Source organism: Crotalus tigris, unplaced genomic scaffold (assembly GCF_016545835.1).
Source record: "Crotalus tigris isolate CLP2741 ecotype Arizona unplaced genomic scaffold, ASM1654583v1 scf7180000017814.3102382, whole genome shotgun sequence".
NCBI classification, from domain to species: domain Eukaryota; kingdom Metazoa; phylum Chordata; class Lepidosauria; order Squamata; family Viperidae; genus Crotalus; species Crotalus tigris.
This window is the reverse complement of record NW_024096652.1, coordinates 1,215,837-1,243,106: the sequence shown is the minus strand read 5'-3', so window position 1 is coordinate 1,243,106 and position 27,270 is coordinate 1,215,837. Positions and strand designations below refer to the sequence as shown.

At 40.0% G+C, this 27,270-nt stretch overlaps 3 protein-coding genes across 5 annotated transcripts in view; 2 read left to right on the top strand and 1 right to left on the bottom strand.

The window, feature by feature from the left end:
* Nucleotides 1-3,161, top strand: part of XYLT2 (xylosyltransferase 2) — a 78,327-nt gene extending 75,166 nt beyond the window's left edge. The window contains exon 14 of the mRNA XM_039342856.1: nt 528-3,161. Within this exon, the coding sequence (XP_039198790.1) occupies nt 528-674 (147 nt within the window). The 3' untranslated portion in view covers nt 675-3,161. The remainder of the gene's footprint in view (nt 1-527) is intronic.
* Nucleotides 3,162-3,435: 274 nt separating this feature from the next.
* Nucleotides 3,436-12,088, bottom strand: MRPL27 (mitochondrial ribosomal protein L27). The gene is made up of 4 exons (XM_039342862.1): nt 11,959-12,088; nt 9,946-10,068; nt 5,661-5,728; nt 3,436-4,076 (listed from the first exon to the last, which is right to left on the bottom strand). Exons 1-4 carry the CDS (start codon nt 12,011-12,013, stop codon nt 3,870-3,872), a joined length of 453 nt encoding a protein of 150 aa, XP_039198796.1. The 5' UTR covers nt 12,014-12,088; the 3' UTR covers nt 3,436-3,869.
* On the top strand, nt 12,060-25,700 carry EME1 (essential meiotic structure-specific endonuclease 1). Of its 3 annotated transcripts, none has more exons than XM_039342859.1 (10): nt 12,060-12,184; nt 13,694-13,773; nt 15,019-15,854; nt 15,931-16,058; nt 16,248-16,337; nt 19,712-19,824; nt 21,812-21,950; nt 22,771-22,886; nt 24,056-24,245; nt 25,436-25,700. In XM_039342859.1, the coding sequence occupies exons 3-10, from the start codon at nt 15,053-15,055 to the stop codon at nt 25,610-25,612; spliced, it is 1,755 nt and encodes a 584-aa protein (XP_039198793.1). In that variant the 5' UTR covers nt 12,060-12,184; nt 13,694-13,773; nt 15,019-15,052; the 3' UTR covers nt 25,613-25,700. The 3 variants fall into 3 exon arrangements, with proteins under 3 accessions (XP_039198793.1, XP_039198792.1, XP_039198794.1); XM_039342858.1 differs by having other exon boundaries at nt 12,119-12,350; XM_039342860.1 differs by having other exon boundaries at nt 12,119-12,355.
* The last annotated feature ends 1,570 nt before the right edge of the window (nt 25,701-27,270 follow it).

The following is a 27,270-nucleotide window of genomic DNA, read 5'->3' as shown; positions in this document are numbered from 1 at the left end:
GTGGTTAGGGTAGATACAGATTATATGTGAGACAAATTACAGAAAACTGCTTTTTTTTATCCATTGGGCTGGTTGAGGCTTTCTGAGATGACCTGAAACCTTTTGATGCATGGGAGTTTTTACAAACTGCTGCTCAGTCCATTGTGCTGGCAAAAACAGCTACTTTGAGATCTGTAATGGAGTATCCTGGGAAGTTAAACTAGTCTAATACTGCTTTGTTCTTGTACTGATTCCTGGCATCAAGCTTGCACCCATTCTTTTGGCTTAGCACAATATGTGAAGGCCCAAGTCAATGAACCTTTATTTACAAACAATCTTTGTAATAGAATCCATTCAATAATTGTAAGAGGTTTTCTTCATATCTGTTGCAGTCTTCACCTTTATTCAGCCATGTGTGCAAGGCCTTGAAATCACCTATCATTTGGTTGTAGTGGTTGGTGAATATGTTGCCTCTCTAATAATTCTTTAATGGAGCGTGGAGCTCAGTTGGCAGGAAATATACCGTGTTCCTGATCTTCTCTTCACAGTCACCACCCCCTTATGAACAGGCCTTGAGGTATCCTGCCACGTTGTCAAGAACCGGAGTCGGCTCAGAGTTATCAACCAGGCAGAGCTTGCCAGACATGTTGCAAGCTTCTCCCACTTACCAGACTCAGAGGACCACTTCGGTGTAGGCTGGGAATGAGTCCTCCACTCTCCACGGCACAGACTGGGCAATGCTTTCGTTTCTGCAGGGCAATCGGCCAAACCTTGATGCTGAGGAAATGGAATGAAACTCTCCGGCATTGTTGCAAAGCAAGCCATCCCCCCACCCACCCACCTTACAATTACAGCTTTGGGACTGCTGTCTTGAACTAATTCTTGAAGACAGAAATGTACTCATCGCAATGGAACAAATTGCTCTAGGGAACAAAGCCACTGAACCTTCCCTCGTTGTTTTTTTAAAGAGACAGAGAAAGGCTTCTCGTTCAAAGACCACCTTCAGAGAATGTACAGCAGCTCTTCCCCCATTTTTTAAAAAAAATACCTCTGTTAGAGCTGCCAAACTTTCAAGATATTTACCTGAACATTTTCTTCTTTTAGCTGTCATAGAACTATATCCACAGGACACAATTCAAGGCTTTAAGTGACACGATGAATGTATTTTACCCTCTGGCTATTTTCATCAATCTACACCAGAGAATGAACTCTTTGGACAAATTCTGGTGGGATTTGTTTTTCTCCTTCTGAAGAAGGGTGGGAGCCATTTTGCAAATCCGGACACATTCAGAGATTAAGCAGAAGACATGCCTGGCATTTATGCCTCATGTTTCCCCAGTTGAAATACAAATAGCCTGTTTTGTAGCCAAGCCATAACTGATTAAAGGGTTACCTGTCAAAATGTAGAAATCTCCCTGGAAGGGAAGCTTTAGCTATTTTCATGTATACCGGAATTGTTTATTTTACTTGTCAAGCTGGAGCTCAGACAATCGTGATAAGCTTAAATCTGTTGTTTGTTGGGGACAGATTTTTGTTTGTTTCTGTTTGATCAATAATCACTCCAAATGTTCCTAATGCCATCAATGAAAATTAATCTAATTGGAAAATGCTTGGGATTTCTTCTACAGTCTAACATGTAAGCTACCAGAATGAAGTTACTTATTTACTCTTTCCTGTCTGTGAGATTGAAAAGAACAGATGTGAGTTCAGGTATATTTGTATTCAGGTTTTATTTTAAGGACAGTTGATGTAACACTTGATATGGCTAACACATAAAGAGGTAGCTTTAGTAAATTTTTGTTTCTGTGCTCCTAACACACACACACACCCAACAGTGTACTTGTACTACTGTATTTCACATTTAAAGGCAAGCAGGCTTTTCTTTAACAGCTTGGTTCATACATTACCTGAAACCTTTGTTTTACCCATGGTTTGTTGGAACAGGGCCATGACCCAATTAGCCAAAACCAAAGAAATCACACTGCGGCTTAGCATGCTGTATTTATACAGCTAATTACTGTCTTGAGTTCCATAGCCTCTTGAATGATTTACTTGAACTTTAGTTAGAACTACAGCTACGTATCTGTAGGTAAAAAACAGAAGGAAATGATGGCGATTAGGGAGTGGACATTGCTAGCACCAATGGGCCTCCAGTTTGCTGGCTTCACGCACTGCATAAAGCTATAAAAGAGCTTCAACTCAGATTGGAACATGAAGCCAGTCACCATGATCTATTGAATAATCACATTTTGGCTTGTTGGGATATGTGAAGTCAGCCAGACTTATTTTTACGTCAGATCTTGAGAGAGAAGCAAATCTGCTAAAACAACTCACCTCATCTAGTGTTAGCCGTGGCATTCATTGACTGAGTTCTCAGAACACTGTCAAAATGCGGCTTGTTTGCTTTGGGATCAGTGGGACTTGTGAATCTGATGATTGTGCATTTGTCAATGAAACATGAAAAGAAAAATGTGCCTGTAATGCATATGAAAGCTAGCACTATTGCATTTCATATTTTAACTATGTACAGTACAGGCTGATTAGACCGACTATTTTCCCAGTGAAGACAAGCCCTAAATTTACAATATATATTTTTTTCAATCCAAAAAGCAGGGGCCAACAAAGTATGAGTCTGGCCGAATAGTGTGATTTGGAAAGAAATGGGCACCCTTGCACTCTTCAGATGTTTAAACTCTTAACTTCTTAGGCCCCAGCAAATGTGGCTAACGGTCAAGGTCAAGGAAGGTTGTCACCTATGCACTAGAACTGTATGTGGCTACCTGAAGGCACAGGCATTAAAGTTTTCAGATTTCACGGGTGAAAGCAAGCTGAAACAAAGACCTTGCCATGGAATTTCATCCCATCCCTTCTCTAATTTTGATTGTCTACTTTATGCTATGCTGTGGGCCGTTTCCCAGGTCACCTGTTTCAGTTGGTCACAGTGACAAATATATCTAAGGTCTGGAATTGCAATGTCGTATATTTAGGACATGATTTTTTTTTAATAGTGGCAAGACAGTCACTACTGTAAAATAATTTCAAAGTAATGAGTCTTAACAGAAAAATTATCTAGAGACCAGGTTCCACCCAGGTACCATAAGCCAAATTTGCAATTAGTCTAAACAATCAAGTAATCTTGCTTCCTCCTTTTGTTACAATAAAGTTTGAATTATGTATTGTTATAAAGGTTTCCCGAATAGTCATATGCTATAAAACTGGGACTGAAATCATACTTGGTTCTAAGTAATAACTATGATTCACATGTAATGCCATAATCTATGGTTTTCAAACCACCTGGCTGCATCCACACGATGCACTAAGCCAAGCCAACCACACAGAAATTTCATTATATATAAAAACGCTGTGTAAACTGATTACTACTTTGACACATTGGATAAGGATTAAGCTGGGATAGGAACTTCCTGCTAGACTGCATCTATAGCAACTGCACATCTGTTTGGTACATAGCAGGCAACACTGCAAAAGTTTATTGTGTGCATACGCTGGCATAATGTACAAATAATGATATTACAATGTGTACAAATTGTGACGCGCTAAAGTTGGGAAGAAATAATTTCATATGTCTGTAGGTAGACATACTGGTTACAAAATCTGCTGAGAATGCTTAAGGACACTCTTAAATTGGAAACCTACCTCCAGCATCTGCTTTTACCCCAAGAGTAAAGAATTAGCTTGAGATAGTTCCTCTGAAGTAAGCAGCAGTAGTACTACTGTTGTGTTTTGGGAAAAAAATACTATCTTTCTTTCATCAGCATCACATCAGAGCTGTGTGTTAAAAGCATGTCTCTGTATGATATGCTATAGTTGCTCCAAATATTGTTTCATTCCCAGCTGCAGAGGACTAAACAAAAGTCATTCAGAACTAGCTCTCAGATCATGGTGATCAACTTAAAACTTCCCACTTCTCCGGTAGGAACAACGTTGATGAAAGTTTTATATAGCACAGCTCCTTTGGGCAACCGGCAGATCACTTCTCGGCTTTCCTTGCCGCGGGCAGGAGGTACATAGACTTCTTTAGTGAACCTCACAATTCCATCTTCAAGAGCATACAACCATTTGTTCCAGCCCATCCCCACCTGGGACAGAGAGACAGAATCATAATTAAAGAAAGGAAGAAGCAGCCTCTGGATCAGAGCACAGGCAGTGCCTATCATTGGGACTGCCAGCAGTTCTCAGACACTGGTACAGTTTGCCAACTGTGTGCTAAACTAAAGCACAATTGCTTGTGCAAGAAAGACATCACTATCACCAGAATGATACAGCATAATGCAAAGATGTCAAAGTGAAATTGCAGGATTCCAGAAACAAAAGACACTTCTGCAAATTAAATTCAGAATCCCTCCTCTGGTAGGGTTTACGCTTGTAACCTGGGATACCTGGTTCATGGGATGTAGCAAGCAATTTGTTTGCAATAGTGGCAAATATCTGTAGCCCGGATGTAGGATGAGAGTGAAGGTCCGTTCTCGAAGCTTGTGGGTTGGTTTCCGAACGTTTTGTTACCAGGCTAGGTAACCTCTTCAGTGGAGTTTTGGGAGTGTCAGTGTTCTGTTTATAAGGGCTTCAAGTATGGATATGTCAAGTGAGGGTCTTCAGTGAGAGGCTTGTGATGGGGAGGTTACATCAGGTCAGGTCATTGGGAGGTGAACAGAAGAATACTAACCGACATCAGTGAAATTCCACTAAAAATGTTATCTGGCCTGGTAACAAAATGTTCGGAAACCAACCCACAAATTCACCCTCAGTGATTTGTCTCTTTGCAAGCCAATTACATCTGCTCCTTGTGCCGCCAGTTTTTCTTGACACCTGCTCCCAATGGTGTGTTTTGGAGTTCTAATAACGTCACAGCTAAACCCATTAGCCTGAATCTGGTTTGACATCAGCTGAATAAGATAAATGTCAGCTTGTAAGCCCAAAAAATGTTGGGCGACAGTTGATTTCTTCACATCCAGAAGCGGCTGAAGATAATTTTAGTCTTAAAGATGGTATCTCCAGCAAGCCCAATTTTATATGATATCATCTTGCCCAGTTACTTCGTGGGATGGACTTGGCCTCTGGGTAAGCAAGCATTTCTCCTTAGAAGGCATGGATTACAAAAATATATGCAAGTTGTGCTATGGATCAAGATAAAGAAATGCCTGATTATTCTCCTTTTCCACAACTTGATTCCCCCCTCCCCCGGGTGATCTGAAGTCATCCAATGCACCATAATGCACTTTCCTATGATTCTCTTGCTTCACCTCAGGTATTCTATAGAGTTTTTTTTTCCTCCCAGCTATGAAGATGGGTTTCCAGTGTATCTGACATAATCTGGTATTTCATACTGCAACTATACTGGGTCTGGATTTTTACTAAATATAAAGATGTGGTTCAAAGACTGTGAAACTCTAATCAGAGTGGGAGAGACGCTCCAGTTTCTGGTTATTAATGTCGGCACTTTCATAGCAAGAGAGATAAAAAAAAAAAGAATTTTATTCTTGTCTCAGCTGAGAGAAAGAATCTTGAAAAATAATAAAAAACGAGGCCAAGAGGTTTGGCGGACCATAATGAAAAATGGTTAATGCCAGGATAATTTAGAATAAGGCAAGGAAACAGATGCTTTGATAAAAATGGAATCAAGTCTTAATTAAGTGGTATTTGAAATAACAAAGAGAACATCTTACGTGAGCTCCCGGATGCCACCGAATCACACGCTGGGTGGCCAATATGTTGCCTGCGTGAACAAACTGTCCTGTAAATGAGTTAAAGTAATTAAACCTCAGAAACAAGACAGCTTGAGTGCATTTTAGCTGAATACAAATGGAGCACAACAGAGCAACTTATTTTAACATTCCTTCTCATGAAATGGGGCCCATTGCAGAAGATAAGAGGTCAAAGGTAAAGGATCTGAGACTCAAGCCTTGAGAGTCGTACCCCTCATTTTACTTAATCTGATTGGCTGAGGCTTTCTAGCAGTAACATCACTCTACACATATCCAAGGTATTTTCTCAACAGATTTATCAGAAGAGCCTCAGTTTAAGTTAGGGATTTCCTAATTCATACATTAATTCACCAAATACTCTCCATTTAGTGTAGACTGCCATCTTGAGATTACCAACAGAAAAAGAAGGAAAAGGGTTCCATTTCAGTAATCCTGAATCCACATTCAAGTTCAGGTAGTCTCTGACTTACAACCACACAATTGGAACTAGAATGTCGGTTGCTAAGTAAGGCAGAAGTTAAGTGATTTGTGCCTCGATTTTACAACCTTGCTGCCATGGTGGCTAAGCAAATCACTGCAGTTATTAAGTAAATCATGTAGTGGTTAAAATAATCCAGCTTCCCACGTTGACTTTGCTTGTCAGATGGCAGCTGGGAAGGTCACAAAAGGCGATTACAAGATCTTGAGATGCTGCAACCATCGTATATATGTGCCAGTTGCCAAGCACCCAAATTTTGGTCATCTGACCATGGAGAGGTTTAGACAGCCTTATGAGAACTATGATAACACTGAATTGTTTTGTATTTGTATGAGAAGGATGAAGAAATCTGGGAGCTGGCTATGCAACTTACTTAGAACATTCTGGGCCTGTTAAGGAACCCCTTCTGCATCCTTATAGGGCCTGAATGTTCATATCCTGAAGCATATTAATGACTCGTCTGCCTTGGACTAAGCATTGTAACTTGATGTTTTGGGGACTCTTACTTTGGAAGTTATCATGGCTTGGTCTGGCTAATTTTTTTTTAGTTTATTTTATCAACAAGAATAAAATACAAAACAAAACCATATATCCCAACACTAACAACAAAAAGTAAAAAAAATGTATACAAAAAAGGGGGGGGGAAATGATCGAAATATCAAATAAATTTAATATTAAACATAAAGAAACCACCCTGGCTGGATACTGAAAAAACAAATAAATCAATAAATTCTCCTCCCCTTTACATAACGGATCTACAAATAGTTATAAACTTTCCCAACCCTATTTAACCAGAATACTATATTAAAGAAAGAAATATTCCAGACGAGAGAATCTCTATCTGAAAATCAAATCGACCGAACTTCTGTCATAATATATATGTAATTTTTTTTAAAAGAAAAAACAGTCAACAGGTTAGTCCAAACATCTTCCTTCAAATCCTTCTGTTAACCATCTGTTATTGTATTTAACACATAGAAAGTCCACAAAGTCTCTTTATAAAGCTGTCTAGTCCATTATCTCTAATCCAGAGGTCTCCAACCTTTTGGGCACCAGAAGGTTCCATGGAAAGAGGTTTTTCCACGGACCGGAAGGTACATCATTTTGTGTGCTGCTTGCATCCCACGAATGGGGCTTTTCTTGTTTGTGCGGACCGGTTGCTGGCATGCCGCGGCCCAGTACTGGTCCACAGACCGGGGCTGGGGACCCCTGCTCTAATCAAAACAGTTAGCTTCACCATCTCTGCCATTTCAGGCAATTTTAATATTTATTCTTCAACAGTTGGCATCTCTTTTCCTTTTCAGAGCTTGGCAAATACAAGCCTGGAGTCTGTTTAGTGTTGGGAGATGGTAGACCACCAGGGAATCTCAGAGTTATAGACAAAATGTGAAAGTTGGCAAACACCCTAGAGGAAGGTGATTGACAAAATCACGTCAGTACTATTATCAAGAGAATGATATGATGTGCCAAGAGTCAAGCTCAACCAACATCACTTCTGATTTGGCTCATTCCAAATGGAGCAAATCAGCAGCCAAATCTGCTTCCCCTGAAATTAAACTCTTCTGGCTTAAAAAAAAAAAAAAATCCTAAAACTATCTAAAATTTTCTCCAGCTTCGTTACTGCGAAAACTATCTATTTTTCAACATCTCATGTACTTTCTTAGGGATGTAAACTAATGCTACACATTAGGACAAAGGAGGAACCATACATGCTGGCTTGCTTTAAGTAGCCTCTGGGGTGGTCCTGAATTGTCTGCGTCTATCTCTTCCCAAATTCCATCTACACTCTTGCTAGGATCAAGTCATGCTTCCTGTTCCCCAACCCATTTTTTATCCCATCACAAGAGGTGGATTTCCTAAGCATATAAAGAAATAGTGGACTGCATCAAGCCAATAGACCATTTAGTCTTGCCTTTAATGGCCCTCAAATAGATGCCTCCACTAAAGCTCATAAACATAGCCAGGAAGGCAAACACCTTTTCCCACTGTTCCCACAAAGCAGCTGGTATGATAGGAGTACTGTTGAAAATTCTGGAGACAGCAAAGCACCATCAAGACTACTGACTCCCCACCCCACCACTCCAGTCTCCTCAATATCAGGGCTAGAGTTTGAACTCTTTTTAGCATATTTCCTTAAAGCTTCATGTGTGCATAGCTCTACAAAAGCAACCCACACCAAAAAGCTTACAATTATTTTCCCCCTACATCTGGGCTCTTCAATATACTACTGTTCGAGCTATGTTTTTTCCCCACATCCGGATATCAGTCTTCAACCTCTTACTGTTAGAACAAAATTTCTCAACCTCAGCCAATTTAAGTTGTTCCAGAATTCCCCAGGCAATCCACACAGTTTAAGATGCTGAGGCTGAGAAGTACTACTTTAGAGGAAAAAAAGAGGGATCTGGAGCCAAGCCTTGCTATTTTTTTCATTTCCTTTCCTCCCACACTCTTCCTTCTCTCAATAAGCACATGTTCAAATTTCTAAGGCCATGTGTATGCTATAACAAGGGAATCCTGCAATAACATAAACAGTAACAAATATATTGGACTTCATAAAAAGTACTCATTTCCAAGACATGATCAGAGAATCACAGGGTTGGGAGATTTTTGTCCCCTAAGGGCTTTTGGCTTAAAACTTATTTTTGCTATCGGGGATGCTTTTGGAGAGATACTTCTGCAAAATGTGGAGTCTACTGAATATCCTTATCTTCCCTTTGGTTTTCCAATAACTTACCACCAGCTACAATTTTGACATCATTTATTGGTCAGGTTTATTCACCAACAGGCAACAATGGCATAAAAAAATAATCAGCAACCTTTTACAGAGTTATGTAAACCTGATATGACAGCTCAGAACCTTTCACTTAATTTAATTAGAGTCTCCCTATTGTATCCCCCCCCAAATTATATTCTAAAGAAAATGTACAGAATGTAAGTACTAATTTTAAATAGTGGACCTATATTCTGTAATAAATAGGCAGAATTCTAAACTATTGCAGTCCCACCACCTACTGGCTGTCTCATAGTTGACAGGCATAGTACAGAAATATCCAGATGCCCAAATAATATTCATCAATTGCAAAAGGCAATTAGTTCCACTAGAACAATTTACATCCTGCAACAATACCTTTAATACTGTCAAATAACATCTCCCTATCCCAAGTCCTTGGGAATCAATAGATGGCTAAAAATGCCAAATCCAGTCTAAATATCTGGCTGACTGTGCAACAAACCATAATTAAGTGGTACTTAATATGTCAACGCATTGACAAAATTTCTATCTGTCAATTATAGAAAGCCACATTGCTTAAATCTGCACATACGATACATTAGAACAGCCTAGTCCTCAGGAAAGATTTGATGCATAGGAAGGCCAATATCAGCTAAAGAACTAGCAACTGTGACTTCACTGTTGTGAACAGATGAAAATAATACTACTTCATTAAATTTTATCTGTTGCCCAACTCCCAGCCGCTCTAGGCAGTTTACAAATAGGTAAAAATATTCAAAGACAAAGAAAAAAAACCCCAAATTAAAAAGAATAAAGATGGCTGAAATGGCAAAACTGGATGGAACAAAGGGAAGAGGAAGGGGAAGGGAAAGATTCTTCAATTAACAAAGGCCCTTCAATCAGTATAGTCCATGTTTAATACCAAAGAGCAAGAAAATTAATCTGGGGTGTTTTTTTTTTCAACTGTTTTTATTGATGGGCTGTTAATAATAACAATAATAAGCAGGAAACTACAGTAAAGTGATTAAGAAACTTACCATCTAATTTTTTGAAGCCATATCTTTTCCCAGTTCTGTTCCCTCCACGATTTTTGGTGCTGCCTCCAGTTTTTTTGGATGCAAATCTTACTACAGTTGCACTGAGTGTGGGAACAGGCAAAACTGTTACAGGAAGGGGAAGAAAGCAAGAGGTTCCAATTATTAGTGTGATAATAAAAAGTGTGAGCTAAGAGCCAGCAGTTCCCAGTCCAAAATGCAAATCAATTCAGCCATAAATCATGTTCAAGACAATCTGAAATAACTACAGCTTAGTTTAGTAAGTTTAGTTTTAACAGCTTTTCTAAAATAAAACAAAACTTCAGGAGAATTCAATCTTCCAGATATCAGGTTGGGGAGATTGTTCCACAACTAAAAAGCAGCAAACTCCAGCAAAACATTTCTGAACTTGTCTGGGGTAGTAACCTTCAGCAGCCTATTTAAGACATGGATGCTGGACAGGTAGATTTTACAGTATTTGAAGCAAGCAATCATGCAAGTAGCAAAGTGCCAAGCCACAGAGGTACAATCAAACACTCAGAATTATTAATTTATAAGTTTATCGATTATTCAGTCAAATTGTTCCTAAAGACAGCTCCTTGGCAACCAAATGCAGCACCCATAGTTAAGTGCAACTCCACCGCAGCTGTATTTTATACTAAGTGCATACATTTACAATAATGCAGGAAATTCAATTTCTTTTAAAGCTAGACATTTAATAACAATGCAATAGTATCTATCAGACCTTTAAAAAGATCTGATCGCAGACCTGAGAACAAAAAATTGGGGAGAAGCAGATGACCCCTGAACTCTCCCCCATGTGTCTAAGTCTGTTTGTGTGCCTTCAAATCAACGTTGGTTCCTGGCAACTGCTTGCACAAATCCCTGCAGTTTTCTTGGCAAGGTTTTTCAGACATGATTTGCCTTTGCCATCCTTCTAGAACTGAGAGAGGGATTGCTGTACAGGTAATCCTTGATTTATGACCACAATTGAGCCCAAATTTCTGTGACTAAGACACAATTGGTAACTAAGTTTTGGCCCATTTTATGACCTTTCTTGCCACAGTTGTTAAGTGAATCATTGCAATTGTTTAGTAACCCAGCTGTAAAGTGAAACTGTCTTCTCCATTTACTTTGCTTGTCATAAAGGGTGATCACATAACTGCAACCTTCATAAATATGAGCCAGTTGCCAAGCATCCAAATTGTAATCACATGATCATGGGGACACTGCAATGGTCATAAGTGTGAAAAATGTAAGTCACTTTTTTCAGTGCCGCTGTAACTTTGAATGGAGGGTTGTAAGTTGAGGATTACCTGTACCAGAACTAAAAAAAAAGACAGAACAAACTAGATTCTAAAAGCTGATGAAGCCTAGCCATAGCACCATTAAAACAAAACACCTCATCCCAAGGATGCTTTTTCACGGGGCAACTGGACTTTGTTTTTCTTTGAAGACCTTTCGGTTCTCATCCAAGAAGCTTCTTCAAAGCATCTTTGGGATAACTATGACCTGGATGACTGAGAGTCTCCATAGACATTTAGCTAAAACAACACTTTGTGAGTTGTGGCACCAGTAAAGGAAGACGACCGGATTCCCTAAGACAGCAATAATACATTTAGTAGAATCCTTCATAACATAGCCCAGCAGATCGAGCAGGCTTCCCAACTTTTGTAGGGCTCTTTCCAGGCTCGCTCTTAAGCACGGACGGCGACGGGGGTCGGGGAAATGCATCAACTTCTGCAAAGGATCGCCGGCCTATTTGGTTGCAAATCTTGTGCATGAACCCTTAGGAACGTATCCCTCTAGCCCATTTGCAAGCGAAAGGAAGATTGGCTACGCCAAGCAAAGCCTCCACGCCCCGAGGTTCCCCCCGCCGCTGAATTCCTGCCCGTAACTTCACACACTGGAACACAGCATTCCAAATCTTCCGTTGCCGCCGCCTGCTGCCTTTTCCCCGGAGCTCATCACCAACCCAGTCAGACTTCCACCCTCCCAACAACCTTTCCGACTCACGTTGCCTGCCGGCCGCGGAGCCCAAAAAGGCCAACCCGCCCAGCAGCGCCGCCATTTGACCTTCCCTCGCCGCCCTGCGAAGCGCCCCGTCCTGCGCTGCGACACTTCCGGGTCCGGGAGCAGCGGCGGCATCGAGCGCGGGATTTGAACGAATATTTGAACGAATGAGCCGGCGCCTGGCTTCGGAGGTGCAGGCTCTCGTTGCAAAGAAATTGGAAGAGATGGGGTGAGAGCCGAAACATTTCGTATGATTTTTTCTAATCGGAGAACTCTGGCTTCAGACGACGAGCACCCGTCTTCACGTGGTGAAGGTTGGGGTCATATTTTAAGGCGGGTTGCGTAAACGGAAAGGAGCTTTGTTCGTCTCTCGAGGAATGTTCCTTCCTTCCTATGTATGGTATAGTACAATGATTCTTTTTTGTTGTTGTTTAAAAGCAAATCTGGAATCTGCTGTTTGTTATCATAAGATTTTAGACGAATCTTTCCATAACAGAAGAGTGTTTCAAAAATTTTAAAATATGATTTGCTTGGGTATTTTATAAACATGTATATAGTTGGGCATTGGACAACATTATAAACTTAATCTGATAACTTCTTTATTTTGTTATGAACCCACAATATTTTCTTCATCGTTGCTCTCACCTCATCGGTGATATAGGCTTAGGTCATCTTTAGCTGTTTTGGTTTTAAAATAGTGTTACCACTAGCAAGCAATTAATCCTATATGTACCTGTACTGAGCAGATCCAATTCCCTGCACGGGGCTGTAGCTGCAAATAGCTCTACAATGCATTCTCTGTGGTATCTGTCTACTCAATTTAGTGGACCTTACTTAATTCAGTGTTTATACACAATCCAGTGTTTATAGGGTTGCAGCCATAACTTTTACATGCAAAAGGACAGCAGGCATGTACTGTTACTAGAGACCAGTGTTTCCAACCTTAGCAACTTTTAAGATAACAGAGTTGAAAAGGATCTTGGAGTTCTTCTAGTCCAACCCCCTACTCACGCAAGAACCCTATATTATTTCAGACAAATGGCTGTCCAGTCTCTTCTTAAAAACTTCCAGTGTTGGAGCACCCACAACTTCTGGAGGCAGGTTAATTGTTCTGTCAGGAAATTTCTCCTTAATTCTAGGTTGCTTCTTTCCTTGATTAGTTTCCATCCATTGCTTCTTGTTCTGCCTTCAGATGCTTTGGAGAATAACATGACTCTTTGTGGCAACCCCTGAGGTATATTGAAACACTGCTATTATGTCCTAGTCCTTTTTTTCATTAAACTAGACATACCCAGTTCCAGCAACTGTTCTTTATATGTTTTCGCCTCCAGTTCCCTAATCAGCTTTGTAGGTCTGCTCTGTACTCTTCCTAGAGTTTCTAGAATAGATGAGTGGGACTTAAACTTCCAGATTTCCCCAGCCTTCCAGCTTAAAATTTCTAAAGTTGAGAAACACTGCTATAGATCCAAGCATCATAAGGGAAAAACTATTCATGGAGAAGAGGTCTCTTTTGTGAAAATGTCAAAACCTTTAGCAGTCAGAAACAGAGCATATGTAACAGCTCATAAGAAATTCTTCAAAAAGGCAGGGGATTCCTGCATTTCATCTTCCAAAACAAACAACTTCTATATCTTCCTATACAAAAATGTCATTCCATCCTTTTGGCAATAAAACAGATTATACAATTAAAGTTGCAGGCAACACAAGTCATTTCATAATGAGTATTCTCTTTCCCTAGGAGAAATTCACATAATTGGTGACAGAATCCTGCTTGTTTCACATCAAAGAAAGGACAGTTTATGAACCCTTCTCTCTCTTGTAAGTATATTTGGATTATATCATAATGCAAATAATTAGAATATATGGAGATTAATGCTGTAATTTTTAAAATACAAATATGTTGCCTTTCTATCTGACAGGAGTATAGGATGCTGATGATATTTGATATCTTGCATTCTGATTCGTTATTAAAAACCATCAGACAGGCAAATGATTGGAAGAGGCGTGGGCAGAAGAATTGTTCAGTGATGGCCTCCTTATTTTGGGGAATTACAAAAAATGGAATTTTGGAGTTCCCCTGAAAATTTGATTCCCTCACTTTGAAGGGGGCTCTATAGACCTTCCTATTTTGCCAATTCTATTGCTGGCTTTTATTTTTATTGTATAATCCCTGAGAAAAGATTAGTAAGTAATATGAATAAATGATAAAATATAGTCCCTTTGAAAGTGTAGAAGGAAGACGTCAGTGATGAATTATTAAATCCTTGGTCAGTCAATGGTGGGAAAGGTCTACTCCACAGACTTCTGATGTTCTTCTATTGCAGATGTTCTTAGAAGGTTCCAGAGTGACCACAAGGAATAATGGTGTTCCCCCCATTCCTCCACAGGAAGTATTTAGCAACCAGGGCTGGATAACTCTAATTGCTGAGTTCCTAAAGGCATGACATCTTTTCACTTGGGTAGTCAGACCATCTGCAACTCCTGGGAACTAGTAGGGGAGTCCACAGAAGGCTTTGAATTGATAAGCATTGGAAACTGTCTGCTTCCTGTTCCTTAGAGCAGATCTCCTCAATAGCATCCTCTAATGTTTTTTTCCATAGCATCCAGAATTCCCAAACAACCTGATCAGTTATCTTCTGAGATGAACAGTCTCCAGCTCCCAGAATTCTTAAAACATGGACATTGTTCATGCTGATTGGAAATTTTGGGGACTGCATCATAAACACACATGGAGAAGAGTCACTTGGGGAAAATTGTACTGAAGATTGTTGCTCTGACTTTGCATTAGCTAAGCCCAATGTGGAAGCTTATACTCCTTATCCTGACTTCAGAAGTGTAGGCAGACTGGTTTGTTCCTCATCCAGGAGTATACACTGGGCAGGAGAATAGAAAGAACAAATGCTGAGGTCTGGTGACTTGATTTTGATTGACCTCTCCCATAGTTGGCTTTGACTCTTTTCTCTTCTAGCATTAGACCCTGATCAATGATCCTTGAGGGAATGTGATTTTTGAAGAGGGAGAACTTTCTATTGTTGAATTCAACTGTTCGCTTCTTTTCTTCAGATGTCACTCCAACCCAGCACAGTCTCTTCAGTGCATGGAGCTAAACATCATGTTCTCAGAACCGGATGAGAGTGACTGTGAGGAACTACCAGTTTTCTTTCCTGTAAACAAACCTCCTGACCCAAAAAACAGTATCCGGCCTTCTCCTGACAACCCGGTAGTTGTGCTCTCCAGTTCAGACTCAGAGGATTCATTCCTTTGCTCACCTGCCAGGAAAAAGCCCCATGGTCCATGCAATTCTGTCAAGATGGCTGCTTCTACAGATGTGAGACTGCAGCTCATTAGCGAGAGTGAGGAGGAGGAGGAGATATTTGTCCCCTTGGCCGAAAGGCTGCGAAGGAAGTTGCTGGTAGCCAGACTCTCTACAACTGCTCCTTCATTTACGAGGATCCAAACCAAGAGTGGCCGAAGGCCCCCTGTCAGCGATGAAGAATTGATGCCCACTTGCTGGCAGGAGCCACTACCTGCTGACTCAGATCTCCAAGAAAACGTGGCACCCAATGCTTGGGAACTGTCAGACAGTGATCAGGAGGTATCTTCATGGAATGCTAAGCCACAGTCCTCTCCCCAGCTTCCAATTTGCATCTCTGATAATAAGATGCTGGATGGTACCCACCAAATAAGCCTGAAGTCTTTTCCTCTTCAGACAAGTACAAGGCACAACCATCAAGACTTGGACAAAGTTTGCCAGGCTGTCCTGCAGAAGAGCAAAGAGCAAGGAGGTCAGAAGCAGCTGCAGGAACGAGAGAAACAGAGGAAAGTAGCTTTGGCCCAACTTCGCAAAGCCCAAAGACCAGAGCAGTGTCTGAAACACATTCAAATAGTGTTAGACCCAGGTACATTTTTTCCCCTCTTGGCTTCCTTATATGTTCTCCTTCTTAGGGATCCATCTTGAACTGTAGCCTCCAATAGGTCTCTTACAGATTAATGGTGCAGATGAGATCCTTGTCGCTTTGCAGTCAATGGAGAGTAACTATGCGATTGAGAGCCAGGCTGTGCCCTGCAGCATCACCTGGAGAAGGAAAACTGGCCTAACGGAGGTATGACAGTATTGTCTTGCCCCCACAATCCTTTGTTTTGGTAGTTTTGATTAAAGTAATTGATTTTCCTAGTTAATTTTTTCTTCTGAAGGAATCCTGCCTGTGACCCAATTGCTGTTTCTTTTTACTAACAGTAGCTGTCCTTATATTTTTCTCTCTCCTATTTTAAATTTCTGTTTTGGCCTGAAGGCTGAAGAAGACAACTGGATAGAAGAACCCAATGTCCTAGTGCCAATGCTGCTCCCAGATTTCATTGCAATGATCCACAACAGCAAGCAGGTAACATTGGTCTAGCAGTGTCCAACTGAAAGTTCAAAAAAAAAAAACCCCTTGCCCTAAAATACAACATACAACATACGTTTCTTAAAACAATTATTTAGATTTCATATGGTACAATAAAGAGCAAGGAGACTCAGATGTGATAAATGTTTTTTTTTCATTATGAAAAATTGATAGCTACAAAACTAACCAGCACTCTTTGTGAGTGTATCAGTTGCAATGTTTTTACTTCACACATTCAGGAGGAATGTGGAAAAAACTAGTTTTCACTAGAATGGAATGGGGTTTTTTTTTATAAATATTTTATTAATTTTCTAGTTTTACAATCATAAATACTTAATAAACAATGTGTTGTCCTGGGTCCTTTAGTAATTCAGTGGTACATATTAATTTATTGTTGTTAATACATATACAACTGAATATCAATATCTTTGTTACATTTTCTCATAATAAGTTATATTTGGGTAACCAAAAGCTTCCCTTATTCAAGCCCTCTTAGCATTTTCATATTTCCCTTCTCATACCAAAATATAATATTCTAGTTAGAAATCCTATCTTTCTAGTTATAATAATATTTGTATTTCTAACAATTATCTATTCTCAGCCATATTCAAATATATGATTAATAGTATAATATCCCATCTACTAGGTCAAAATCTCTATTTTCTTCAGTCTTACACTAGCTTTCTTCCTTTGCCAACTAACTTTCCAAGTCAATTCATTTGAATCATCAAATAATTCTTCCTCTATTTTTGTGTATATTGTTTGGAATAAGAAAGATAATTTGGTTAAAGTATTTTTGGAAGGACGCTCAGCCCATTGATATTCATTAAACAGCCTCCAATTTCCCACAGTTCTCCTAATAGCTCTATCTTCCATTCAATCAGCTCTTCTTTCTTATCCTCAAGTGTGTTCTGAGATCTTGGCAGGTAAGATATCTTTTCCATTTTCAATATTATTACTACGTCTTCTAATACTTCGTTTGTCTGAGTCTGTCTGTTAGTTCCTTTCTTTAAGTCCTCCATCTTTAGATCTGCTTCCTCTGATTTTCCTTCTATTTTCTGGGTTGCTAGTTCCTTCTTTGTAGTCATTTTCTGAGTTTGTAGATTTAGATTAAAGAATTGTTCTTTTATCTCATTTGTGTTATTTTTGGTGTCATGAGCTAAGTCAATTGTCTTTTGTATTGATTTTAACATAGAATTTCTTTCTGAAATTCATCAACATTTTCTTGTTGGTATATCAAGCTGGGGACTTTGGGGACAGGTGTTAGGGATGGTTTTTTGCCATTTGAAGCTAAGTATGGAAGATCCATTTTGTTTTTGTATGTAGTCTTTATAGTCCAATCTATTTAGGGATTTAAAAAGTTTCAGTCAATTGTCATTTGAACTCCTAATTATCCGGCCAGTCTATCAGTCCATCCTTAAGTCTCTCCTCAGCAAATATAAGTAAAGTTCAAGTTTCTCTGTCCAATGAAAAACACATCTTTTCTGTGCAGAGAGAGAAGAGCAATTAAAAATTGTTCATCAATCGAAGGTTTATAGTCCAAAGTATTCCATCATCTCAATCAATAATGCACGCTTCTTCTATAGGGAAATAGCTCCATGACACAGCTCTAAAAGTCACTTAGTATTTATATTCATAGTCCAGGCAGGCCAGTTTCAAAATATTTTATTGTCTCTCCACACTGATAAACAGCCCAAGAGGGTTTACCCCCGCCCCTTTTCCCAGCTACAGTCTTCAAAAGAGAAAGCTGCCGAAAACGACAAGAGTCTTTTCTGAGTCTGGGCTTCCAGCCAAGTTTCCCTTAGGCATAATAAATTGTAGTGCTGTAGTTTGCCACTAGATGTCGTTGACGCCTTCTTCCAGTTTTTTACATCCAAACTTATATTACAAGCTTTTTAAGCTCTTTAAAAAAAAAAAAATCTCAAAAGCACTTTTAATCCCCAAATTTCAAAGTTATATATGTGTATTGCTTCTAAATTAATCTTGTAACTTTCTCTATTTTTCCCCAAGCAATTAATTCGCCACTTTTCTTTTCCTAAGGGAAGGAGGTGGAAATTCCCCTTCCCTTTCTCATCGGGGAGGATTCTTTGCTTTGGGCGTTTTTTTTCCAGGAAGAAGTCTTAAAGCAGTGGTTCTCAACCTGTGGGTCGGGACCCCATTTGGGGTCGAACGACCATTTCACGGGGGTCTCCAAACAAGGCTGTCCGCCATTTTTTTCCCTTTTCTTTGGCCACGCCCCTGGCACCCAGTGAAGTATAAGTGGTTGGGGGTCACCACAACATGGGGAACTGTATTATGGGGTCGCGGCATTAGAAAGGTTGAGAACCACTGTCTTAAAGTCATAAAGGATAGGGTCTGACCCAGTTCCATTCATGTTGCTCAAAAGTTGTTGGTTAATGCTTATTTTCTTCAGTTGTCAGCAGCTTCTGACTGGCCACATGAATGTAGCCAGTCTTTCCCCCTCTGGGCTTCTTCCTCAGATCAAATGGAAGGGCTGCCACCCTCCCGCGATCAACGAGGGTCCTCTCCTTCTCCATCGCCTCATCGGGGTGACTTTCGACCCTTTTTAGGATCCCCAGCAGGGTGAAATCAAACGCAGAAGCGGAGCCCAGTCTTCCTGCGTCCGTTATGTAATGATGTCAAACTTGAAGTCCTAGAATGAAATGGTTTAAGACAAAAAGAATGGGGCCTTGCAAAGTTTAGCTTTAAGTGGCCTATTGTAAGTTTTTATCAGTACATTCCATTGCCACCCTTGAATTTCAAGATGCAATTTTTTTTCTAAGACCATTGTTCTCTGTAGGAAGTAATCTGAGGAAGGACAGGAAGTAATCTGACATTTATTTGTAGAGAGCAGAAGGACAAGAAATAATCTTGAGATTTATTATGTTATTATTTATGAACATGTATCCATGGAGCATTTTCATCTCCTTTCTGACATGTATAAATATGAATGCATTTCTTTGTCTCCTCTTCTGGAGGAGACTCCCTCCAGTATGTACTGTCTAATAAATACTGCTGTGAGCCTTTATTATTTTCTTTGGGTATTGTGTTTTGATACCATAGGTGTGAGCTCTCAATGGCCACTAGGCCCAATGGCTGAATATCTCCTGAATTGCATTTTTGATGTCTCCTGCTGGGAAGCCACATTGGGAATGAACTCTGGTTCTCATGATAAGCCAATCAAGTGCATTGGGTCAACACTGTGCAATGCAGGATTCTGGATAAGATGAGGCTCTGAAGTAGCCCACCACGGCATTTCTTGTGCTTTTGCTGGAGAAATCATCTGTATCTAAGTGGCTGGAAGGGTTATGTATGTTTGCTTCAGCTAAGAAGCTAAAGACTTTTCTTTCTGTTCTTTTTCATTTTTGCAGGCTAGGCTGGAAGGTCCTACCGAAACACTGCAGAGTTTTGTGGCAAAAATCACAGAGAAAATTCCTGGGAAAACACTATCATTGGCAGTAACAGAACTAGAAAAACACTTCAGGTTAAAATTTACTTTTTATTGCTATATATTATATAGCATTATATAATATATAATATAGCAATATATATAATTGCTATATAGAGAGACATAGGTTGATCCTTTAAATCGGATACTTTCTGTTCTGGACAGGCCACTCCAAGTTAAATTTCTGCTTAAAACACTGAGGAAATTCTTACCCTTTCTCTATCCCCACACTTTTTATAAAGTTAATTCTTACAGCAGCTCCAGCAACGATTGGCATTCTCCCACTGCGGTAGAAAGCCATATTGCAGGAAGGGCTTTGGCTTTCCATTTTTAGGAAAACAGGGTATCATATTTGCAAACAACTCCAAAGGGAGAAAAAAATGAGGACTGCAGAAGTTGGCTATTTAAAAAAGTTAATGAAGACCTGAAACCTGTAAATGGCTTAGAACCCAGGTTATTTCTCCCATATGTACCGACCCAGGTCTTCAGGTCATCTTCATGGCCATTCTCTAGGTCCGGGGTGGACAATTGATTTTCCCAAGGGACCACATGGGAAACTGGGACCGTTGTGGAGAGCCAAACCAAAGGGCTACCGCCATGGGCTGGCTATGGAAAGCCGAAGGGCCAGATGTGGCCCATGAGTTGTAAAAGGCTCAAGTCTGCTCCTCTACTAAGGGGAGATTTTTTTTCTATGTTGGGACTCTATTCCCTCCACTGAGATGCTCAACTGTTGCCCCACCTAGCAGCATTTGTATGCCAGGTGAAGAATTTCTTGTTTTCCTAAGCTTTCAGTTATATTTTAATTGCATCTTTAATCGTTTTAGTTTTTGGATGACCACCAGGCAACTGCCTAGTTTATATATGTGTGTTCATTTTGCATTTTATTATGCACGTTTTCATTCAAATTGTTTTTACTGTATCTTTTTAATTTATGTTACACATGTTCAATCTTTAAATTTAAATTTTAAAAGATAGAAAAGAGACAGCCCCAAACTATTTCAGTTTGGAAGGTTTTTTTTAAAGCAAGTTTTGTTGTAAATCGCTCAAAGAACTTTGGGTACAGGGTGGTTTTAAAATATCAGTTTTTCCAATGATTTTCTCCGTAAGACATTGAGATAATTAAATATGATGGCCAGTCACATTAGGATAGCAACAAGCAAACATTGCTGCTATAAGAATATAGAATCTCAAGGAAGGGAAAAACTAGGGTTACAGAGGGTGGGAAAAAAGCAAATATCTGAACTTGCTACCTCTTCCTACCTAGTAATAATGGATTCCTTTTAGGGCCCTAGAATCCCATAATTTGATCTTTAAGGCCCTTGGAAACACCTGTAGAGTGAGGGCTATTCAACTCTCAGGGGAACTTCGTTTCAGAAGGCAGAGAAGGCACAGTCCTGGGGTGCCCTCTAGAGCAGGGGTCCTCAACCTTGGCAACTTTAAGACTTCTGGACTTCAACTCCCAGAATTCCTCAGCCAGCAAAGCTGACTGAGGAATTCTGGGAGTTGAAGTCCACAAGTCTTAAAGTTGCCAAGGTTGAGGACCCCTGCTCTAGATGGCATTGTTTAGCTGAAGGAATCCTGAGTGTACCAACCCTGCAGATTGGATTGGCTAGGCCAGGGGTAAGCAACCTTGGCTCTTTTATGATTGTGGACTTCAAGTCCCAGAATTCCTGAGCCAGCATGGCTGGCTCAAGAATTCTGGGAGTTGAAGTCCACGAGTCATAAAAGAGCCAAGGTTGCCTACCCCTGGGCTAGGCAGATACTATGATTAATCTCTCAGAAGAGGCCCTGATAGAAAGATGCAGCTTAAACAACAGCTGACATTAAAATATTGAGAATACACCTCTACTAGGAAGCAGATCTAGAGCAGAGTACCACAACTAGAATTCAGGTACCTTCTACCATTTCTCCAAACATTGCCCCTCCATGTGCAGGGCTGCAGTTTCAAAACCAGAGATGGTGCCTCCATCTCCTCAAAATGGACCCCAGGGTTCAGACATGAATGAGTTGGTTGTGTTCTCAGTTCTCAGAAACCCAAGTCACAAAAGAAGCTGCAGCAAGCGGAACAAAGTAGCAGCAAGGCACAGGAGGAAGGCAAGCCAAGGAAACGGAAAGAGAAGACAAACCCAGTTTCTCAATTGTCTAGACTGGATGTGGAAGAAGTAAGTAAATGTGGCGCAGAAGGGTTGTGTGGCTGGCTCTCTCAGCCATGTCTCAGATTCTTCCTTGGGATTACTTCTTCTGGAAATGGTGGTTTTCTGCTATCACATCAGGCTTCAATCTCCAAGTGAGGCTAATAATGAACCCTGAAATTTTATCTCTCCTTGCAATGACATACAAATATTAAACTAAATAATGTAAATGCAGAGATTGAAGGAGGAGACGGAGGATGGAGTCAGCAAGGAAGACAGGATGAGTGAAGGATGAAGTGGAAGTCAAGCACGGGGGATAAAAAGGAGGCAGATATGCCAGGGATGATGACATTCAGATATTAGAGAAGCAACCAACTGTGACTAAATAGAAATTTAATCAGTGTCAAAGTCTGCTTTTGTTTAGCATTAAAATGGCATGCTTAAATTATAAAAGGACACTACTTATACAGAGATTTCTAGGTTCCAGGAAAATTTTAATTCCATCCCCACTCATCCTAATCATAGAATTGTTCCTTCTGAACTGGTGCTTTCTCTAGTGGTCATGCTAGCTTGGAATTTGGGGAGTTGTGATCCCAACACAACTGGAAGGCACTGGATTGGAAAAGGCTGCCTTACAAAACCATACTCAAAAGGACAGCAGAATATGCAGGCCAAAAAAGATCATTATGTTCTGAGCTACAGTGGGCAGAGGGAAATGTTTTTGGATCAGAAGAGTTGGAAGAGTGATCATTCTGAAGGAAATAGTGTCATCCATTATGAAATAATAGCTTATGTTTTGGTGTCTCTCTCTCTTTAAGATAAGCCTCAGCTTTCATCTTTGCTTTTTCAGGCTCTAGTCGAGCTGCAGCTTCACACAGGTGTCCAGGTTCAAGTGCTTGCAAGCTGGAAGGAATTTGGAGAATTTGCCAGTATGTTCACTAAGGCTGTGGCTGAAGCCCCATTCAAGTGAGTGAGTTAACAGAGTCTATGTAAGTTATCTAAGGGTATTTTGTGCACCAATTGCATGCATTCCTGGACAGGAGGATTTGCTCATGGTCACTTGTGCCTTAAATCATTCCTGATTGAACTATTGCAGTATGCTATATATAGTGCGACCCTTGAAGACCATCTGGAAGTTTCAGTTGGTCCAGAATGCAATGGTGCATGGACTGATCAGTGAAGCTTATTATATCTACAGTATGTGATATGGTTAAGCTGCCATGGCTCCCAAGAGGCTTCCAAGTATGATTCAAAGTGCTGGTTTATCAGCATTAAAGCCCTACCTGACACAAGACCTTCTCCCAGGAACACCTGCCCACCCTATAGACCCCCAGGAGAAGGACATGCTCCAGGTTCCCTTTTTTAATTTCTCCATCTCATGGAATCTAAGAAGCACGACTTTTTGGTGGCTGTCTCTGTGCTTTGAAAACAATCTCCCCTGACATACAACAGGCCCAAATGTGATTACTTTTAGAAAAGCCATTAAGAACTACATTTTCTCCAAACATTTGGGATCAATTGAGTAGCATCTCTGTTTCACTATCATGCTCGGTTTCTATTTTATATTTTGGGTTGCTTTTTTAATGTTAGCTATTTTTCCCCGTTTATTCTCTTTGTTGTATATTGCCTAGACTCAATTGTTTGAGTTGGCAGCCCTAAAAAAAAAAAAAAAATCCATTAAATAAATAAATTCTGTGAATTACTGGCACATCTGGCATAATCTACAGCTCATTCCCATTTTATTTCATTTCTAATTTTTTACCTCAGCCATCTTTGTCCATTTCACAAGAAAAGTCTTGGTGCAACTGCGCACCGTAGATAGATGATGCCTTAAGAAAGGGGTTATTTGCCTCAAAATATGGCAATTAAGATATACACAAAGTAATGACGCATGTGTTGCCAAATGTTTTAGAAAAGAGATGAGTCAGTCCATATTGGAAATCCATCTTCTGCTTAACTCTTGAAGCAATCCGATGCTTTGTAAGATCATTCCTTCAAACATAATGCCCGATTTCAGATGTTGCATCTGTATGAAGATTCCCCCCTTTTGGCTTCTGATTTCTAGAGCAACAGAACTATCACCGAGGTGGTTTGTTCCATATTTTGCCACATTTCTTCCTTGTTGTTTTTTGTAGAAAGGAAAAAAATAAAACCAGCTTCTCCTTCTGCCTTGAGGGAGACTGGTGTAGAGGTGTGAAGGTGGATCGCGCTGGAAAGGGACTGCTTCAGGTATGGAAGAGACAGATCCAGCAATACAACCGAGTCAGTCTGGAGATGGCCAGCGCCATTGTAGCCCGGTACCCTTCTCCTCAGCTTCTGATGCAGGCAAGGCTTTCCGCATTTTTATAATAAGGTATATTAGATATGTGCATGCCAACTCGTATCCAGCTGGCGAAAGAGATTTAAAATCTCATGCTAAAATTCTCCGATGCTTGCAAGAGAAAAAGATTGCTTCACATAGAAAACCTAGGTTTTGGAAGTAAATTGATGTTTGCTTATTTTTCCTGTATTCTGCTGGATGACATTCCAGTACTTCAGAACCATAGACAAAAAAGGATAGGTAATCCTTGACTTACCACAACTGAACCCAGAATTTACGTTGCTAAAGCAAGACAGTTATTGAGTTTTGCTCCGTTTTACATCTTGCCCCAGTTAAGTGAATCACTGCAGTTGTTAAGTTAGTAACAGTTGTTGAATGAATCTAGTTCTCCCACTGACTTTACTTGTTAGTCACAAAAGGTGATTTACATGAATCTGGGGCACTGCAACTGTCATAAATATGAGAACCAGTTGCCAAGCATCCGAATTTTGATTACATGACCATGGGGACGCTGTCAGTCTTGTGAAAAACTGTCATAAGTCACTTTTTTCAGTGCCATTGTAGCTTTGAACAATAAAATGGTTTTAAGAACTACCTGTGTAATTACTCAGAAGTTACATTTAATTGTGCTTAAGGAGAGTGATTATTCCCTAAGCAAGTAGACACAGTATCATCCTTGAAACATGACCTGACTTGTTGGTCCCCTTATTGTTCATCAGCTATGCATCTGTGATTCTAGACCAGGGGTCCCCAACCCTCGGTCCGTGGACCAGTACCGGTCCGTGGCATGCCAGCAACCGGTCTGCACAAACAAGGAAAGCCCCATCTATGGGAAGCAGGCAACACATAAAACCATGCATCCTCCGGTCCGCGGAAAAACCTCTCTCCACATGAGGTGCCTGGTGCCCAAAAGGTTGGGGACCTCTATTCCAGACCATGTGTCACTAGTTTCCATGGAATGAAGTTGAAAAAAATAATTACTTCTGAGCTAGGAATCGAACCTCACACTACTTTCCTTTTCCATCTTCTGCCTAATCTGGGACATTTATCATAGATTTCAAAACAATTATGAACTCTCCAACAGAACATGTGCAAATACTTACGTTTTGTATTCAAAAAGTGATGGCTATTGCTGGTCTATGACCGTAATAAAGTTTATTATTATTATTATGTTTTGTATTCTGGCTGCACCCAGGCTTATGATAGTCACGCTTCAGAGCAGGAGCGACAACACCTTCTTGCAGAGGTTCCTGTCCGTCGTGGTGACGGAGTGACGACGACAACGAGGCGAGTTGGTCCAGACCTCTCCAAACGGATTTATTTGCAGATGACTTCTCATAACCCCGACCTTTCCCTGGATGTTACTGGTTGAGCTTAAAATGTGGATTTCTGTAAAACTCTGCTCAAGAAACTTTTTAAAACATAATTGCTTCTCCTAAAATTAAACTTTTATGACGCTATTGCTTGGATCTCAATCCAAACTCTCATTCTTTTATCCTGTGGAAATCTTCATAAAACCTTTTTATGAATTTAAATAATTTAATGCAACCAAAAATTAAGAACTGAAGTTGTTTCCCAGTGTAATACATTATAAATTTTAGAGAGCTTTTTTAAAGGTAAAAGTTATCTGAAACCAATGCGTTGGATGGCTTCCAATAGGAAAGCGGAATATTTCATTCCTGAGCATTATTTACTATTCTTTTAGAAAGTATACTTGAAGATAGATGCGTACACTCTTCAGAATATACTAAGTGTAGCTTATAAAGCAGGGGTGTCAAACTGCCAGCTCGCAGGCCGGTTGCATCATACAGAGGCTGTACCCACCCCAGCTCCAGCAATGCAAAAAAAGTTGCAATACGTTGCATGACATGGCGAGTTTGACACCCGTGCTATAAAGCATTCAATAACAAGCATTTGTCAGATAAAAGCTTTTGAACTGCAGCTCTGCTAAATGATTCTAAAGTGCCTCATCCAACACACTTCGGCATATATGCTTTACATGCTCTTTCCTTATTTGAACCAAGTTACCAAACTCTGCATTCTTCCCTCACACACATTATTACACCTGAAATGGATGTTAAACTGTATAGTTTCTCAATGCAGGAGCTTGTACTATGTAGAAGTCTGTATAAATGGAAATTACAAAAGTCTGGAGGGTATAGTTTCTAAAGAGATAGGTGACACAGGTACCACTTCAGTGCTATGGTTCTCATAGATGTTACAGAAATTTCTCTACCACACATTTATGCTTGTAAATTCCCACCATTTCAGTCTTATCAATACACATCTAGAAGTTTCAATGGCTTTAGTTTTACCCTAAATAGACTGCTTCATAGCAAAATAAATGAACTTCAGGTGGCAAAAAGAATGTTGTAAGAACAGCAGGCAGCTTTTGCTAAGTTAAACCATAATACAGTTTTCATTTACTACCTTGTGGCAGTCCAGTCAAATGTTATTTGTTCAGTAATTTATAGAGATGTATCTAATCTATGGTCTGTTAACATATAATCTTTGGGTATACCATTGATAAAACCTTGCCAATTTGTTCTTTGGTCTTCAACAAAATCAAAGAATGTAAATGTCTACCAAAATACTACATTTGGGCAGATGTATAAGTATGTATTTATTTCTAGCTAGAACAATGTTTCTCAATTTTCACAGCTTTAAGATGTGTGGACCTCAATTCCTAGACACGGCTGGAAGAATTTGGGAGCTGAAATCCACACATCTTAAAGTTACTAGATTGAGAAACATTGTTCAAAAAAAGAGTTGCGTGCATCCTCATTTTCCCAGCAATGCAGTTTAGATTAAATACTGTAATATGTAGGTTTAAGGTTTTGGATGTGAAACATCACATTCTGATACATATAAATCACAGATCAAGCAACTGAGAAATACTGTGTGGGTATGTATGTAATGACAACTAAGCAGGGACCAGGCAGGTTAGGCTTCTCTATACTTAGATGTGACTCCTCTAGGACAGGGCTTTTCAACCAGCGGTATGGGTACCACCTGTGGTACATTGACACC